Here is a 19,890-nt window from a genome sequence, read left to right on the forward strand (position 1 = left end):
TTTACACTATGTGAGTACAAGGGACGGCCATTTTGTCCGGCAGTTTTGGCCCGCTTTTCAAAAAGAAATGAAATGGGGTTTAACTTCTTACTGCTTTGCTCCGAACTGGGCTAATGAAGACGGACATACGCCATACAGTGTGCTATGAGGGAAATTTTGCCCGGACAGCGGCACTGCGGCCTACTCTTATATCGAATTCCAACTGCCAAGGGATCTTTTACGTGCATTCCAATGTTTACACGGGACCTCGGTTTTTCGTCTCATCCGAAGGACTAGACAGCTGTCCTTGTTAGTGCCCGATTTTCATGAAATTCAACTGTGATATATTCGACCGTTTTTGTTTTAAATCGGATAATACTTGTGACCTCTAGAGAGACCACAAACTAAAAACGCGATTTTTCGTACAATCAGGGGCCATAATTCAGGAAGTTACTATTCAATATGTACGAAAATGAAAAGGAACCAAGATATGCATTTCAAGTTTCATCAAAATCAGATGAAAATTGTGACCTCCAGAGGGTCGACAACCTTGATACACAATATTTTGACATTATTTTGTTTGTCAGTTTCCGTCCGATTTTTACGAAATTCTAACTCAACGGTGATATATTTTTTTTAAATCGGATAAAAATTATGACCGCTATAGGGTCCACAAGCTAAAAACGGGATTTTTCGTACAATCAGGGGCCATAATTCAGGTAGTTATGGTCAGATATGCGCGAATATCGAAAGGAACCGAGGTCTGTGGGTTATAAACATATATTTCAAGTTTAAAAGAAATCGGATAAAAAATTGCGACGCCAAAATCGGCAGACACCGAGATCTTATGGTGATAAACCTATATTTCAAGTTTCATTGAAATCGGATAAAAATGGTGACCTCTATAGGGTCCACAAACAATTGTGGACGGACGGACAGGGGCGACGACAATATACGTCCACATGAAAATGTGGGCGTATAAAAAATCGTAGGTGTGTTTTCGAGAAAAAGGCGTCTCTCAAAAGGCTCCAAAACGGAAAATAACAGATTTTCGACGTGTATCATTTAGATGTCATATGATAGTCCATTAATGGGACTATCCAACGACACTTTAGTTTTTTTGGTCCGCTAATATCTCACGGAGAAATCAAGATTTTCGGAAGAGCGTCAATTTTTTTAACCTTTTTTTCATTTTTTGAATACTTCCGGTATGGAGATTATTGTCGGGATAGTTTTAATAACCGGTTTGGGCAATTAAATAGTCGCAGTGCTCTGTAATGATACATTATCTGATCAGACGAAATCACCATGAGAAATCCCATGTTCAAAAGTGCGATAAATGCAAAAATGTCAAAATATCGAAAATTAAATTTCAATAACCGAATACATATTATACATTATTATAATCGACATTACATCAGCTATCGAAATATAAAAACTTTTTTTGAAAATCCGTAAAAAAAAAAAAAAAAAAAAAAATATAGAGCTTTTTCCAAAATTTCACGATTTTTCGACTTTTTTCGATTTTCAGTCCGGTTTTTTACCTATTCTAGATATTTTTAAGTCTTAATGGACTGTTTCGTACACAAGACTACCGAAGGGTTTCTCGATAGAGAAAGTTTAAGAAAAATCGCTGGAGCAGTTTTTGAGATAAAGGCGTCCAAAAATGTTCCAAATCAGAAAATACTTGATTTTTATCGTGTCATATTTTGCTGCCTGGCCATACTATCCGTATCAATTGGGTTTAATACAGTAATCCAATCCTCGTGCCACCCAATGGTGTTTTCAATTTTCGATCGATAGAAGTCAACGACGAAGTTTCGAAATTGCAAAATCTGAGACTGCTACTATCTCGAAAAGACTCACGGATTCCGAAAATGTCACTTATTTGAAAATGGATAAAGAATTGACGAAACTATGACCGATTTTCAATTTCGGGCCAACCTACGAAGTTCGGACACTTCCGGTATGCGCAGAAGTTTCAAAAATAGTTTATCAAGTAGCCACCAGATGATTTGCCGATAGAAAATTTCGTTCCAGGTCGATATTTTTTTTTCGATCATGGAGAAATAGGCTCCCGCGGTAAATAATAGTAAACTAGATCTGCTACTGTCCCATGCAGATATGAAAGCTTTCATATTAATCGTCACGTGTCATGGATTATATCAAATATCTTAAAAGAAAAAAAGACCTAGAAAAAAAATAATTATCAAAATCTGTCAAAAACTCGAAGTTACAGGTCTAAATATAGTGAAAAACATTGCACCCGAGTAAAAAATAATCTGAAAGCTAAAGGGAAATAACTGAGACTTGTATTGCTGTAATCCGAATGACATCCCCTTCCAGAAGTTTCGGAAAAATGGGTCAAGCCGTTTAAAATCGTGACGGATGAGAAAATGAAATGAAAATGGCGGGAAAGAACTAAAAAATGGCGGGAAAATATGGAAAAATTAAATAAGATAACTTTGAATGGTAGTTATATTTTTGGAACCAGACGGACCTCAGCTGGTCGAATATTCAAGTTAAATTTGTAAATTTTGAAAACTAAGGACAAAAATTGTCCTGTTAAAAAATTCAACCCTGATCTGGGATATTCAGAAAAAAAATAATTATCAAAATCTGTCAAAAACTCGAAGTTACAGGTCTAAATATTGTGAAAAACATTGCACCCGAGTAAAAAATAATCTGAAAGCTAAAGGGAAATAACTGAGACTTGTATTGCTGTAGTCCGAATGACATCCCCTTCCAGAAGTTTCGGAAAAATGGGTCAAGCCGTTTAAAATCGTGACGGATGAGAAAATGAAATGAAAATGGCGGGAAAGAACTCAAAAATGGCGGGAAAATATGGAAAAATTAAGATAACTTTGAATGGTAGTTATATTTTTGGAACCAGACGGACCTCAGCTGGTCGAATATTCAAGTTAAATTTGTAAATTTTGAAAACTAAGGACAAAAATTGTCCTGTTAAAAAATTCAACCCTGATCTGGGATATTCAGAAATGTATTCTTTTCGGAATTAGGAGACGAATTCTCCAAACTAAGGCCCATTGTGTTTATTTTGACGTCTGTTAAGGTGGATTTTTCACTGTTTTTCATATTCAATTCCAAATGGTGATCAGCAGTTGACCGAAATCAAAATTCTGCTCTGAACGTTTTTTAGGCATTCTTTCAAAGATTCAGAAAATGTAGCTCCCATGACTATAAGTAAAATATCGTAAAAGACTTGGGATTTTTCACGTTTCAAGATGGGGCACTCCCGGTTCGATCGGCAAACTCCATATTATATGTACACATCTGTCATTACTTAGCTAGTACAAAAATAAATTTTGAAGGCAATCTGACCTACTTTTTGTCGATTTTTTTTTTAAAAAGTTGATCCTTAATTTCTCCAAGGAGAGATAACTTAGAAATGAAATGGGGTTTAACGTCCTACTATTCTGCTCCTAACCTGGGCTAATGAAGACGGGCATACGCCATACAGTGTGCTATGAGGGAAATTTTGCCCGGGCAGCGGCACTACGGCCTACTCTTATATCGAATTCGAACTGCCAAGGAATCTTTTACGTGCACGCCAATGTGTACACGGGACCTCGGTTTTTCGTCCCATCCGAACGACTAGACAGCTTTCCTTGTCAGCCCCTCCGTCCTGCATCACTGACAAGGGAGAATCACGCCGGAAAATCTGGATGAACTTTCTCGGCCAACACCCGACCTCCAGGCTAGCGAGCTAGCGTCTTAAAACAAAGTTACGACAATGCATTGTAAGTTTTTTCGTTCGTAAAATTCGGTGATTTTTGATTCGTAAAACGTTTTGAAAATATATTCATTCCCAAGCCACCACCCATCCTTGTGAGGGGAGGGGGGTGGTGGTCAAAGTTTCAGAAAGATCCTATGGTTAGATGCCGGGATATAAGATTTTCAGCCCCCCCCCCCCCCAAAAAAAAAAATATTCACGGTCACCTCCTGTTACATGTCATTTGTTATATAGAGAATCTCAAAGAAAAAGAATGATTAAAATCGGCAAAAAAACTCGCTGAGTTATAAAAAGAAACATTTCAACCGGGCCAAATATGCCGTTATTTGTTACGAATTAAATCGGTTAAAAACTGTCTAAGTCATAACAACCAAGCACCACTTCCTATCAGATGTTATTGATGTTGTCAATCTTAAAGAAAACAGAATTATTAACTAGGTTATCAGGGTAAGGATTTCAACCGGGCAGTTTTGACAAGACTTTAAAAATAAGCTCCCACTGGCCGAATTAATATACTATTCAAAAAAAGTAGGGGATATTTGATTTTGGGGGCATAATACTAAAATATGCAAATGACTACGAAAAAAGTCACTATAGAACCTAACAGAAGAAACATTTCCAGTTACATGTGACGCCCAAACGCACCAATAGCTACCGCATGGAATGCAGGTGATGCTTGGGATCATCATGGGGGTCCAACCCAAGATTTACACGACTCTGACTTTGAATGTTACAGTCATTGTGGCATTGAATTCCAGGGTGGAAACATCAGTTTAATTGTTTTAGTGACCAGAAAACAAATTTTGATATGCGTCGGCTTACCCAAAATGAAAGGTTACGTGCCCTTGGCATGCTACAGATCGGCACAACACAGGCGGTTGTGGCGCGGACGATGAATGTTTCTCAGTCCGTCATAAGCAGGCTATGGTCCAGATACCGTGATACACAATCTGTACAGGACAGACCACGCTCAGGTCGACCAAGGGCGACAACTCAAGCCCAGGATCGATTTATCCGTACCTTGGCCTTGAGAAATCGTGTCATCATAGCAAATCAGATCAGCGCTCGTCTTCAAACAGACACTGGTGTGAGAGTGAGTGGCCAGACGATTCGGAATCGACTGCATAAGGGTCACCTTCGCGCCCGACGTCCTCGCGTGATCCCTTGTTTGAGAGATCATCACATTCAGGCAAGACGTCGTTGGTGTAGGGACCGTCAACACTGGGATAATCGACGCTGGAGCAATGTGATGTTTTCAGATGAGTCAAGGTTCACTGTTGATTTTTTGGACAGACGTAGGAGGGTGTGGCGTCGTCGAAACGAGCGCTTCCAAGACGTTAACGTCATCAGACATGATCGATTTGGGGGTGGTTCTGTTATGGTGTGGGGAGGCATCACTGTTGCTGGAAGAACGGCTTTACATGTTGTTGCAGGGCGTGTTACAGGCCAGTACTACCGGGACAACATCTTGGCAGTCCATGTTGTGCCGTTCGCACGACGTCATGGCCGCCGTTTCATCTTCCAGGATGACAACGCAAGATGTCACAGGGCCAGGATCGTTACAGGTTACCTCCAACAACAGAACATCACCACATTACCTTGGCCAGCACCGAGTCCCGACCTCTCCACCATCGAGCATGTCTGGGACATGCTTGGACAGAGGTTACGTCAACGTCAACAACGTCCTGCCAATGTCCAAGAACTTGCTGCTGCGTTGCAACAGGAATGGGACAATCTGGACCAAAATGACCTTAGACGTCTCATTAGGAGTATGCCACGTCGGATCAATGCTTGTTTGGCAAACAGAGGAGGATTTACCCGTTACTGACTTGGTTGTGATGCTGTGGTAACTTTGCTGTTTGACCCCGGGTATCATTTTACCCTTATAATGGTCAGTCTGTGCCTTACTTAGTCTAACGATCATTTGGAATAAATCGATGAATGTGAACTTCATTTCATTTTGTCATTTGTTTCTTCGTCAGTTTCATTAGGTGACTTTAATAACACTTAAAAATCAAATATCCCCTACTTTTTTTGAATAGATAGTTTGCGGTCAAAATTTGACTGGATTTTATAGCTCTGCGTTTAAAAAAAAAAAAAAACGAAATGTAATGACATCACTTTAAAAATAAAAAACAAATTGGCCAACATTTAACAACAGACTGGATTTTATCGAGAGAGTTCAACAAGGAACCCATTTAAGTCAGATGTGTTACTGATTTTGTCAAAAGATGAAAGCATTATTAACTATTAAGTATAACGGTACTAAAAACAAAATTTCCCGTTTTTACATATTTAGTCACTTCCTGTCACATGTCATGGGTTATTTAAAGAACCTCAACAAGGAAAAATAATCATTAAAATCTGTCAAAAATTCGTGACGTTATAAGCCTAAATATACCGAGAAACATTTTTTACCCGGGCCAAAAAATAATCTGTAAATTAAGGGGAAATACCAGACTTGTACTGCTGTAATCGGAATGTCTAGAAGGAAAATATTTTTAATACAATTGCTGTAATGTTACTGTTATGGTAAAGAAAACTAATTGCTTATTTGATGTTATTTAAGATAAACATGTAATCATGCTCATTTTTAAAATGAGAGCAATTATGATTGGCCCACTTTTATCAATAACTCTTAAAAATTATTTTCATCAATCCAAGTATTTTTGATATTTGTATTTGTTGATTTATACTGAATAAAGATTACACAAATTGTAGGGTGACCCGTGCACTGTGCAGAAAGTTGGTCTCGACACGGCGAATCTACACGCTTCAGTGGCTTATCTTGAAGTGATTTCTCGCATACACTACGCACTATGATAACAGTCAGAGCTAGAGTCTATGATACTATAAATAGCCATCGCACGTACAATTCTCTACACATTTATCAACTATTACAGCCGTAAAAAATCTACACGGCGAATCTACACGCTTCAGTGGCTTATCTTGAAGTGATTTCTCGCATGCACTATGATAACAGTCAGAGCTAGAGTCTATGATACTATAAATAGCCATCGCACGTACAATTCTCTACACATTTATCAACTATTACAGCCGTAAAAAATCTATTGTTGACGATTCTGAATAGCAGTAAAATTTAGCCTTTTGGATATTACCGCAGCTTTAGAAATTAAGTTCGTTTTATTTTTTAAATTGCTTTATCATTAACTGTACCATTAGGAGCTGCATCGTTTGGTTTAGTACAAATAATATCTCTGAAATATTTGCATTAGGCAAGAACATGATACTAGCAGTAGTTTCATTTTACTTTTACAGGGTTCTTAAAACAGTTGTTGAGTTGCCCAACGTGCGTGTTTCTAAATTCAATTTATTGTTCCAGCTTTCTGTTATGTTTCGTAAAAAAAGTAGTCTTGATTATCCCGGTCTGTTAATCAAACGTAGAATGGTCGGTAGACTGGTTAAGCCTAAATCCGTCCATAATAAATGTTTTATCACTCTCAAAATTTAAACAAGAATTCTCTAAACATGACCCGAAAATACCTCTCTTTTATTATATTGGCAAACGTAAAAATCAAATTATACATACTAAACTAAGACTAGGCTGCAGTAATCTAAAAAAAATTTAAAATTTACAAGACATATTTTAAATACTCCCGAATGTTCATGTAGTAATTCAATAGAAGATCCTTATCACTATCTCCTTATATGTTCCTCGTATTCAGATGCTCGCCATAGAACAATCTAATATATATATATATATATATATATATATATATATATTAAAGCTAAGTTTCAAGCTTCTAGAAATGGAACTTTTTCTACTTCTAAGTGCCATAGCCTACTTTGTAAATGTTGCCAACATATGATTATTAATACTAAATTCACTTTTTCTAATACTAATTATACGTTTAGAATTAATCATATGAATTGTAGTACTAAAAATTTAATTTATGTTCTTGTTTGCAATAACTGTAAGAAGAATTACATAGGGGAGTGCGGGACTGAATTACGCGCACGCATCCGAGTTCATAGGCAAAAGGGTTTACAAATTAATCCCGTTTTGAAAGTCTCTAAACATTTAAATACTTGTGCCAAGAACTTAATTAAATTTAGTATTTTTGCTTTTTATAAAGTCAATATTGACAATACTATCAAGAGGCGGAATATGGAAGCTTACCTGTGTGAATAACTCTCAAAAGTTGTTTTCATGAATGCAAGTTTGTTTATTTATTGTTTAATCAATTTATACCGAATAAAGATTACACAAACATAAAAAAAAAGTGTTAGTTGTGTGTACTCCATACAAGAAGTGGTATCGGGTGCTCTAGAGAGAATAAGCAAGCCCTCCTTGTGATAAACCTGTGACAAGTTTATACGACTCATTTTGCTCTGTTTCAGTATCACATGGTGTGTGTGGGGGCGGGGGGTGCGTGCGTAACGCCCGTCTCCATTTGCTCCAACTGAAGACGAATAGAAGGAATGTAGACAAAAATGGATAGGGCCGTGTGCCGTGCATTTGGAAAAATCTGCATATAAACATAATGTGCACATTTCATGCATGCATACAATTTAATTATGCCTATGAACTTTGACTAGTAGGGCAAAAGAAATATGTAAATAGCTTACTTCTTATTTGTCATGTTATTTTAAATGCTATAACGTCTTAAAAAGACACAATCGCCACGTTCTTTATATGAAAGGGAGCCATGATGGCTTGGTGAGCCAGACGTTGACTCAATGACATGGAAGTGCCGTATTCGATGCCCGCGTTGGCCAGAAAGTTCATTACGGCGTGGTTCCCCCTTGACTTTAGTGCAGGACAGGGTCTGGCAAGGAATAATGTGTAGTCATTTGGATGGGACGAAAAAAAACAGGTCCTGTGTATCCTGATACATGCACCTAAAAGATCCCTTGGCAGTTGGAATTCAAAATAACAGTATGCCGTAGAGCCGCTGTCCGCATAAAATTTCCCTCCTAGCACATTGTATGGATATGCTCTCTTCATTAGCCCAGTCGGAGCAGAACAGTGAGAGACTCGATTTCATTTAATTTAATTTTTTTAAAAGTTGAAAGATATTTCTATAGTTCAAAGAGCTAGAAAAAAGTCACCTGGCTGGGACAGCAGGTGTTTCCATATATCAGACAAAATCAACACCATGCTATGGACAATATTGTGCAAACATGAAACCCCCCAAAATGTCAGAAACTGTTCGAATATAACATATTGAATAGGTTTTATGTCGGAGAATTTACCCTTTCCCCCAGATTACCACACTTACGAGGTTCAGTCTCATATCCCCAGACCACTTGAATTAGGTTAAAAGGTGAATTATCGATATAATTAACGGCGATGGCTTTATGATCTGGGTATCTATCTACGTTTTAAATTTTAGGTTGCTAAGCTTTAACGTAGCAAGTATTGAAACGGACTGAAGAGTGAAGTCGAGTCAACTAATAGACTGCTAAAATATAACGAGAACCATTCCACCTGGCCAAAAGGTAACCTAAAAATAAAAAGATATTGCCGAGACCGTATTGCTGGAATCGGATTTACTTTCCGGTGCAGACGTTTCTGAAAAATCGATTAAGTCGTTTAAAACCTAGAAGGATCAGAAAATGAGCTGATAATGGCTGGAAAAATGCCGAGAAAATATCGAACAATAAACTGACATAACTTATAACAGCTATGTAGGTTAATTCTTTCGTCAGTAACATTTGGTGATTTCGGATTTGAAAAAAGTTTTCGAAAATATGTATTCCAAAGCCAACATCCATTCTGGGACACAGGTTAAAGATTTAGAAAGATTAGATTCTTGGATATAAGATTGACAGCATCTTAAAGAAATAAATTTTCCTGTAAACAACTTGTTGTCAAAGTGGAAATTCGAAATTTTGAAACTTTGAAATAACAAAAATACGGGCCTGAGCCGGGCTATCCAGAAATGTAATAATTTCGGTAATATGTTTTCAAGCCCATTAATGTGGATTTTTTTCACTATTTTTCATTTTCAATTCAAAATGGTGTCCATCATTTGCCCGAAATCAAAATTCTAAGCACTACATTTAATGGGCATTCCTTCAAGGATCCGGAAAATATAATTCCCTTGTCTGTAAGTAAAATATCAAAAATGCCTTAGGGATATTTCACATTTCTAGATGGTGGCACTTCTGGATTGAGCTACAAACTCCATTTTTTGTGTACGAATCAGTAGTGTCGTAGCTAGTACAGGAAAATTAATTCAAGGTAATCTGACCTATATTTCGTCGATTTTTTTTTGAAAAATTTGATCCTATATTTCTTCAAGGGGAGATAAGTTAGAAAATTTCTAATGACATCTTTCACGTCGCATCAGTAAGATCCACTTACATTCCAAAATTCAACAAAATCGTGTGAATATTAAAGAAGTTGTCAAGTTGGTCTCCACTTTCCGGGTCACAGCGACGAATTTATGAAATTCGAAAATCTGAAATTGCAGATGAAAATGATTTTTTTCAAGGTACTCAAAAAAAAAAGGATTAAAATAGGCCAAAAATCCACAATGTTATGACTATGCATTGTTAGTTTTTTCGTTCGTAAAATTCGATGATTTCGGATTCGTAAAACGTTTTGAAAATATATGTTCATTCCAAAGCCACCACCCATTCTTGGTGGGGTAGGTCAAAGTTTCAGAAAGATCCTATGGTTAGATTCTGAGATATACGATTTCCAGGAAAAACACAAAAAATAATAATAATATTAATCTTAACAATAAGCTTTCATATGAAATATGACAGCTTAATAATCTTAACAGAAACAATAAGCTTTCATATGAAATATGACAGCTTAATAATCTTAACAGAAACAATAAGCTTTCATATGTAATATGAAAGCTTAATAATAAAAATAATAATCCGAACAAAAACAATAGTGTTCCACAAAAGCAGTGTGAAACCCTAATAATGTAGTGCTACATCGACATCCGTCATTTCTTTGAAGCTGGTGTTCAGATCACGTGAACTTACTGGCCAAACAAATTGTTGTACGGGTATGCGCAGGAATGCACTGCTGTTTTTATTAGAGGTAACCAGTGTATGTTAATAACAAGCAATTGCCTACACATGAAGAGTTCATATGAGCGGCTTATCTGACGACCCCATTTCACTCGCAAAGAGATACACTGTCAAAAGTGAAAAAGGACGTTTTTGATTTTTGTCTTAAGAATGAGTGATTGCTCCACCAATCCTCAAGACATTCAGCAATTCGTCGTGACATGCTCCTAATTAACCGTCCAATCACGATTTGGGGCACTCCTCTTGCAGTGCCACGGCCAATTCTTCCAGTGTTGTCGGTTGACGTTGACGTCGACAAACACGTCTCCCGATCAAATTAAACGTAACACACTTAAACAAAGATACGCTAAACAGTAAATCTTATGCAAGAACCGATAGGAAAGCAAACATGGATAGGATAAACCAGCACGCGGCAGTTTTGATCAACCCTGCCTTGAAGTGTCAAATTTGGCAATGAACCCCTCCCACGTGTATGGCGCCATTGCGTGTCGCACATGAAGTGGTTCTGTTGGGGCGATAAGTTCTTCATCTGTGAACATACTCTCAAAGCATGTCAAGTGTCCATGACTATTTATCATATAACCTGCATAGGTATTTACATTTCAATACCCCCTACTTTTTTTTGTGAGTATAATTAGGTGATCCAGAAGACACGATTACTGGGAGGGGTGGGGGGGGGGGGGGCTTACCTCCCGCACTAAATCCACCTGATACAGTTTGTTGTAGGGTGTTTGGGGATCTACAATGATTATCCTTGGACCAATCCTCTAGCTTGTGGTATGTATTGATTGCTAGGAAATATTTAACAAATTGAATGACAGTTGAGTAAAATATACTTACTACAAATATACATTCCTTGCTAGAGTTTCCTCTAAAATATGCATTACCATAATAATGTCCAAGATCATGTGATTTTAACGTTTTATTAAAGCCATCTTTACAATATAGGGTAGGTGTTAATGATGCATCAGTAACAATATCAACACTTCCACCTGTTAGAGTTTTAGCACATGTATGTGACACTGATAAAAAAAAAGGAACAATCAACACAATTGTTTATAGCCATAACTCTGAATGAATGAATGAAATGGGGTTTGACATCCTACTATTCTGCATCTTCAAGTCTCTTCAATTATTACTTTTTATTATGCTTTGAACGAAAAATCAAAGAGGTGCCATGTGATATTGTAATAATGTTTACTATTAAATTACGTACGATAATTACACTAATTATTCATCTCAGGATTTTAAGGAAGACTAAAAATCTTTGGGACCTGGGCCAATCATATGAAATCAAAGAAAAGCGCCCAAAAGTTTACTTTGCCTCTCTTCACTCGCAACACTTTTTTCAAAATGTTGTATTCGCCATTGAACCTGTAATTTAAAAGCCCGGACAGAGATGGTATAGGCCACGCTTACCTTCTATAACAAAGGTATCTGTACAATATATATGATGCTGAAAAATAAAGGTAATTTTTAAAGATATCAATCGGAACATTCAGAGACTAAGTAAGCACATCCTGGTATTAAAAAAAACACCTCCATGGAGAAAGGGCTGTCTTGCACGAAATATAGAGCAGAATTATTATTAAAGTTAGAATACATCGATTTGAATGATATAACGAATGTTTTATAAAGTACCTTTCATTGTGCACTTCCCTAAACTGTATATTTGGGTCATTCTATATCAACTGGACCAATGGTGGAAACATGACCCCCACCTCCAAAAAGATAAAAAAATTATAGTTTATGACCTTAAACTAACAAATCCGAAATTTTACCTCTCTAGGTCGAAAACTCGCTGAGATATGGACATTTGAAATTAGGGTACTGAAACGGTCATAAATTCAGTAATGTTTTTCAGGTTTTCGGATACCTTAAACTCACATTTCTAATAGCAGTAGAACTCTCTAACTTTGTCATCTAAGACAACTTTTGATGTAGATTACGAATTGAACATCAGTCATTGTCCAATGCATACTTTTCGCACCACCAGGTTGCAAAATGTGGAACTAATGAACTAATCACTTTTATTTTCAGGATTTCCACAGTCTCTGGCAAAGTCACTATTGTATACACAAACTCAAATTGGCATAGTTTATGTCAGTTTGTCTTATCAATTTACAAAAGATTCTGAGTCGATGGAATATATACTTGTCCAAATATCCAGTCTCGAAATTCAATGCACACTGAAAACATACAAAAATATACCCATTTTCACCTTCAATTTTGGTCATGTGGGACAGAGGTAATTCTGATAATGTTTGATAATGAAACTTCAATTATCCTACTATAACATACATTAAAGTACATCTTGTGTATTTGATAACATATATACTCAGCCAAATTAAAAACTTGACACTGATGAATTTCAAATTCTGGTAAGTCAAATAAATTTTAAAGTGTTTCTAACGATAGTAAGTAGTAAGAAGCCTTTAATTTCATAAAATTGTAAAGTCACGTGGATCACATGACTTTTGAGCATATAAAGATGAAAAACCTGAAAAACACGTGCAAACTCAAACTCGTGAGGTCAATCGATGCAAGTTTGCTTAAACTGAACACGCACACGTAACTTGAACTGAAAAAACAAATTAAAATTGTTATTTTCATCTTTGTTAGAAAATGCCACACCTTTCAAATGTAGAACGTCTACGTGCTATAGGTAGTCTCTATGCTGGTCAGTCTGTGGTCACTGTTGCAAGAGCCTTTAATTGTTCACGCCAGACAATAATTAATCTTAGAATGAGAGTGCTTCAAACTGGAACTATTGCCGACCGCCCAAGGGCGGGAGCGCCACGTGTGACGTCACTCCAGGAAGATCAAGCAATACGATTACGTCATCACGAACATTATCAATGTCAAGGACTTTCGACGAGACGTATTCTTGTTTTCTGTTGATGTCAAGGTCGTCTGTGCACAACATAACACTAAAATAGTTGCCTTAAACCAAATATTAAAAATCTAGTCCCAAAAATCCCGAGTGTCAAGTTTTTAATTTGGCTGAGTATATTTTTAATTGACACTTGATATCTGTGCGGTGATGAAGTTTAATGGCTATTATGAAAATTGTTGACTTTGCACGTTGATTTTAAAATAACTTCTAAATGAGCTATACTCCTCAAACGTGTCTATTTAGAGAGACTTTTTACGTAGATTACAAATATGTAATCATTTTGGATGTACATTGTAGTGTTCTAATTTTATTGTGTCTCCAAAACGAGAACAAAGTGGTTAATATGCTTCACGAATTGGAATATTGGTTTTGACGATCAGATTAAAATTCTTTCTGAAAGACTTAGACCCCTCATATTTGTCATTTTATATTAGCTCTTACCATAGAATAAGAATAAAGACTCTTTTGGGATCCAGGGAGTATCATTTTAATTTAGTTTGGTTTAAAAACAGATGAAAACTTGTTTTGTCTGCTTAGAAAGTTGACGTACAGTGGGCCTTTTGTAGTTTCACTATCACTAGGCGCCTCAAAACTACAGGCCGCATTTCTTAACGCATCGTCTTAAAACTTTGCATACTAATTATTCCTTATACCCTAAGGATGTTCCTTATTGTTTTTGGTGCGTGCCCGACCCCCAGGGGCAGAGAGTCACGCTCAATTTTTGCATGTGTCAGTTTGTCGCCTACAAGCGACAATTCTTAACGGATTGTCTTGCAGTTGTGCATACTTATTCCTTATACCCTAAGAATATTCCTTATACCCTAAGAATAGAGAGACTTTTTGCGTAATTACAAATATGTAATCATTTTGGATGTACATTGTAGTGTTCTACAATTATTATTGAAATTGTGTTATTCTTGAAATGGCGCATGTTCATTTATTGAAATGATTATTACAAGAGCATCGCTACCGGTGCAGCAATATTCGCCCACAGTCCTGCTTTGATAAGGTACTTTTTCAAATGAACATGAAAAATGAAATGGCTGCAATGACTTTAATACAAGTATAACAAGAGGCAAAGAAGACTAGGCATTTGGGGTTTGTTTTGCCAAATTTACAGACTAAATATTAACAAAAAGTGAGTATGACACCGCCCCAGGAAGTCGGGGCATGCACCACAATAAATAGTAGCCACCCTACGGTATAAGGAATAAATATGTAATTCCATTCAGAATTCCAGCCTATAGACAAAAGCGCAAAAATTGTGCGTGGCTTTGCCCCTGGGGGTTGGACAAGGGCCAATATAAATAGGTACAATCCTATGATGGATCCAAATCTGTTAATTGCAACCTGTAGATTGTTTACAGACAAAATATTAACAAAAAGTGGGTGTCGCACCGCCGGGGTCATGCACCAACATCAGTATACCAAGTTCTAAGATAATCCATTCAGAATTGTGGCCTCCTGGTGCTAAAGGCAAAAAATAGGCTTAGCTCTGACCCTGGGGTCGGGACATGATACAAAGTAAATAGCTGCGGCACTTAGGCTATAAGGAATAGATGTGCCATGTTTGAAGATGCTCCATTCAGAATTGCGGCCAATATTCGATAAATAACCATAATTGTGGCCTTCACAAGATAAACACAACCAATAGTTGTTGTCCTTAGGCTATAAGGAATATATATACCAAGCTCCTTGACGATCCATTAAAATTAGAGGCCTGTAGGCAACACAGGCACACAAAGAAAATATGGGTGTGGCTCAGACCCTGGGGGTAGGTCATTCACCAGAAACATAGGGTATAAGGAATAGGTATGCAAAGTTTCAAAAGGAGCGGTTCGAAATTGTGGCCTACAGCCGACACAAAGTCACACACACAATTGGGCGTGGCTCTATACCAGGGAGTCGGGCATGCACCAAAAATAATAGAGGTCATCCTTAGGGTATAAGGAATGAGTATGAAATGTTTCCATTAAGAATTGCGATCTGTGGGCGACACACAGGCACAAAGAGAAAATGGGCGTGGCTCTGCCCCTGTTGGGCATGCACAAGGAATAAGGGTACAAGGAATAAGTATTCAAAGTTTCAAGATGATCCATTAAGAATCGTGGCCTGAACGTGACAAATACAAAAAAAAATGGGCGTGGCTCTGTCCCCTGGGGGCAGGCGTGTTCCAAAAATAATATGTTATGGTATACGGAATAAGTATGCTAAGTTTCAAGACAATTCATAAATACACCATGTAGGCAACCCACCGACACACATACATATACCCCCCACCCCTCCCACCTACACACACAGGAGCGACGGCATAATACGTCCACATGGTCATTCATTTAAATGATACATGATCATTTATTTAATGATAGGTGATCATTTATTGAAGGGATTTTATTGAAAGGATGTATATGTATATGGCTATTTATTGAAATGATTATTTATTAAAATGATTGTTGAAAGATTATTTATCGAAATGGTGTATGGTTATTAAATCTATGTACAATTATTATTTAAATGATACCTGATCATTTATCGAAATGGTTGTTTATTTAAACTACCTGTACGTATGATTATTTATTGAAATGAAGTATGATTATGTATTATACATTTGATATAACTTAAGTACTTACCACCATTCCTGCTATGACCAGAAGAAAAGGCCACCACATTATGTCTGTAATAAATATATCAAACTTATACTGTACTTATAAAAATCAATTCCAGACATATCACAGTAATTAGGTTATATAGGGTTTATACAAAGGCACTTGAAGGGATTAAAATAAAATTTGTTACAACTGTTTGACTATATATTACAGTATTAAGAAGGTGCATCACCCGACATTTTGTTTTGACTTGTTGACATTTCGTCTGCTATCATATCTCACAATACTTACTAGTTCTAGCGCTTCCCGTCGTTTATATAGCCATCGAGACTTCATTTAATCCTTATACAGCTTCCAATATATTTAAATTTGTCATTTTACAACGTTATTAATTACAAATCAACCCCGAAGCGCTATCACATGTCTATTTCAAACTTCGTTGGACCGGTAGTTGCACGAATTGAGGTCAAAGGAATTTCCTTTTGTTTTTATTAGTAACAGTCTGTTTCACCCAGTCCCTTCATTAACCTATCCGTTATGCGAAATTTGCCTAGGGACTGGATGACCCAGACTGCACCAAGACACTACCGCACGTGTTCATCGGGTGAAAATGAAAATTGCCCTGGTATTAATTCCAGAGCAAAGTCAGGCTTTTGAAGTTATAAAAACTGGCCACAATTTTGTTGTAACGGGACGTCATATAGTGTCGCTGTCTGTCTATTTGTGCATACAAACAAAAAATGCGGGCATAAAGCAGAGTGACTACACTAGAGTGGCACTATACACATCGGTTGTTTTTTTTTACGCATCATTTTGCTGAATAAAACTTTAAAAGGCAAAATATTTTTTCCCAAAAAATATTATAGTTTTGTACCACTACCTGTCTACCCGAGAGATCAATTCAGTTTTCACAAGTACGTTGCATACTAATGAGAGTATTCAGCTGTTATTCTGAGATTCTTAATGTTAATGTTAATTTTAGTATTAGTAACACGTCTCGACCAATTAAAAATAAGGGCTTCCCCAACGCGACGTCAGTGATCTCATTTCGTGTAATTTCCGGTCCAACGAAGTTTGAAATGACCATGTGATAGCGCTTCGGGGTTGATTTGTAATTAATAACGTTGTAAAATGACAAATTTAAATACATTGGAAGTATCGATGGCTATAAAAACGACGTGAAGCGCTAGAACTAGTAAGTATTGTGAGATGATAGACGAAATGTCGTCAAAAAGTCAAAACAAAATGTCGGGTGATGCACCTTCTTAATACTGTATTACATAGTCAAACAGTTGTAACAAATTTTATTTTAATCCCTTCAAGTGCCTGTGGGTTTATAGTTTAATTCGGTAACCGATGAAAATAAAAATTACATTTTAGTCTTGCATATGATTGACACATGGCCATGTACCTATTTTTTGTTAATTACTATTTTAAACACGGTAAAACACCCCTCACCTGACCGACCCTATTCGCAACACCCCGCCCTACCCTCCTAAAATTATTTTTCATAAACATCGGTTGGTGTTTAGCACTTTGTGATCGTAACCATGTAGTGAACTAGAAACAACAGAGTCGGATACAATTATTAGTAGTGACCAATTTTACGATTTTAACACATAATAATAAGTACAATACCGACACTGGTCAGATGAACAACAGTCAATCAAATGATGTTAGCTACAAGAAAATGGCATGATTGTTCACTAGTTTGTCTATAAGAATTTGAAATACAATCGAATTTTAAGTATTTACCTGTTTTCAGGAGAAATTGGTGACTATATTAACAGTTGGGTATACACTTCCACAACCATGGACGGTCAATTTAATGTACATGCGCGTAAAATACAGTGTACGGATGCACGTGCACAAAAGATCGCTGAACGGATCTGAGTTTGGGCAATAGTTTCATAGGCCTACGGGAATCATTGTGTTATACTAAACATTTAGATTGACTTTGGTAACGAACATTGCGCAAATACCGCCCAAAAATATATGATTATCACACCCCGACCCCATCCCGTCCCTACAAAAACATTTACATTTTAATCCGGAAATTTCGATTTACTCTAAACCTGAACATTAAACAATTCTAAAACGCTTAGTCTCTATCATCCAGAATAATATTCTACGAATATTAGTCTGGATACGTTGTTAACGTTTGAGAAGAGCAACACGCGCTTTCACTCTTTTTCATCCAGACACACTCGTACATCCAGACTCTCATTTTAAACATAACAGAATCTGATAATGTTTGAACTGCATATAGATATTAAAGACGCAGCGGTGCGTGATTTTAGCTATATGCATTCTATAGTATTGTGAAATTTGAATATCAGCCCAAAAATGGTTCAAAATGGTAAAATACGTAAATGTGTAACTGTCTAAGTCACTTGTTAATTCTCTGGTCACTTCTCGATTAGTTAACTTTAATTCACTTTTAGTTGGTTTACCTTTAAAGCGTATAGATAAATTACAAAAAGTACAGAATACTGCGGCTAGACTTGTTACTTTAACTAAGAAATGTGACCACATAACTCCTGTTTTATATAATTTACACTGGTTACCTGTTAAATATCGAATTGGTTTTAAGATTTTATTACTTACTTTTAAATGTTTAAATAATTTAGCTCCTGTGTACCTTTCAGATCTTTTATAACTTTATACACCTGGCCGAACATTACGTACATCAGATAAACTACTTTTAAAGCCGAAAACTGTCCAACTAGCCCCTTATGGTCAGCGCTCTTTTAGTTATCAAGCACCGGTTTTATGGAATAATCTACCATTTAGTTTATGATGTTGTACATCTCTATATTCTTTTAAAAAACAACTTAAAACACATTTATTTAATCAGGCTTTTAACTGACTCTGTATACAATTGTTAACATGTCCATAATCTTGTTGTTTATGTATGATTTACATTGTCACTTTGTAAAAGTGCCCCTGAACATGTTATATGAAAGGGTGCACTATAAATATGCTGTAATAATAATAATAAAAATAATAGTATTAACAAAGATATGGCCATTTGAAATTCAATCTATCTACGCTGCTCTCCCTGTCTAACGAAACGGCCGCCACATATTTTATTTACTACGGATAAAATTGATGGGGTATGTTTTAAATCCGATTGATTGAATGTTGATTTTATTTTCTAACATGGTATTTTAGAACATTAGTTTTCGAAAATATCTGATTAAGTTCGCTAAATTTAGTCATATATTTATTTTTATTTAGTAATTTTCAACTTAAGACGGTGCCAAATTCCCAGCCACTTCCCTGCAAATTTGTTGCTTCTAGATTTAATATTTTGCCATTCACAATTTTGTATAGGAGTTCCCCTAAAATCATGCATTATGAATTTGAACTGAAGGCTATTTTTTTAATTTTTTTTTAAAATATATATTGTCAGTTATTTGAGTGTCGGTTGTGTAGTGGCGACCATTTCTTAAGACCGTTTGGAAATTTATTCTTTTGAGATCATTCGTGGAAATAAGTAATAGTTTTGGATAGTGATAGTTTTGGTTACTGATAGTTTTGGTTAGTGGCCTGGATCTATTAATTAATGTCCAATTAATAATTTAGAAAACATTTCAGGCCTAAAAAAAACCCTGCAATAAACAGATTTAGCTCTTGCA

At 36.4% G+C, this 19,890-nt stretch overlaps 1 protein-coding gene across 1 annotated transcript in view; it reads right to left on the minus strand.

Moving 5' to 3' along the window:
- LOC126816722 (vitelline envelope sperm lysin receptor) overlaps positions 1-18,117 on the minus strand; it is a 109,856-nt gene extending 91,739 nt beyond the window's left edge. The window contains exons 1-4 of the mRNA XM_050543474.2: positions 18,005-18,117; positions 16,274-16,317; positions 12,167-12,203; positions 11,588-11,769 (exon numbers count right to left, since the gene is read on the minus strand). Coding sequence (XP_050399431.1) covers positions 11,588-11,769; positions 12,167-12,203; positions 16,274-16,312 — 258 coding nt within the window. The 5' untranslated portion in view covers positions 16,313-16,317; positions 18,005-18,117. The remainder of the gene's footprint in view (positions 1-11,587; positions 11,770-12,166; positions 12,204-16,273; positions 16,318-18,004) is intronic.
- Between the last annotated feature and the right edge of the window lie 1,773 nt (positions 18,118-19,890).

Source organism: Patella vulgata, chromosome 3 (assembly GCF_932274485.2).
Source record: "Patella vulgata chromosome 3, xgPatVulg1.2, whole genome shotgun sequence".
NCBI classification, from domain to species: Eukaryota; Metazoa; Mollusca; class Gastropoda; family Patellidae; genus Patella; species Patella vulgata.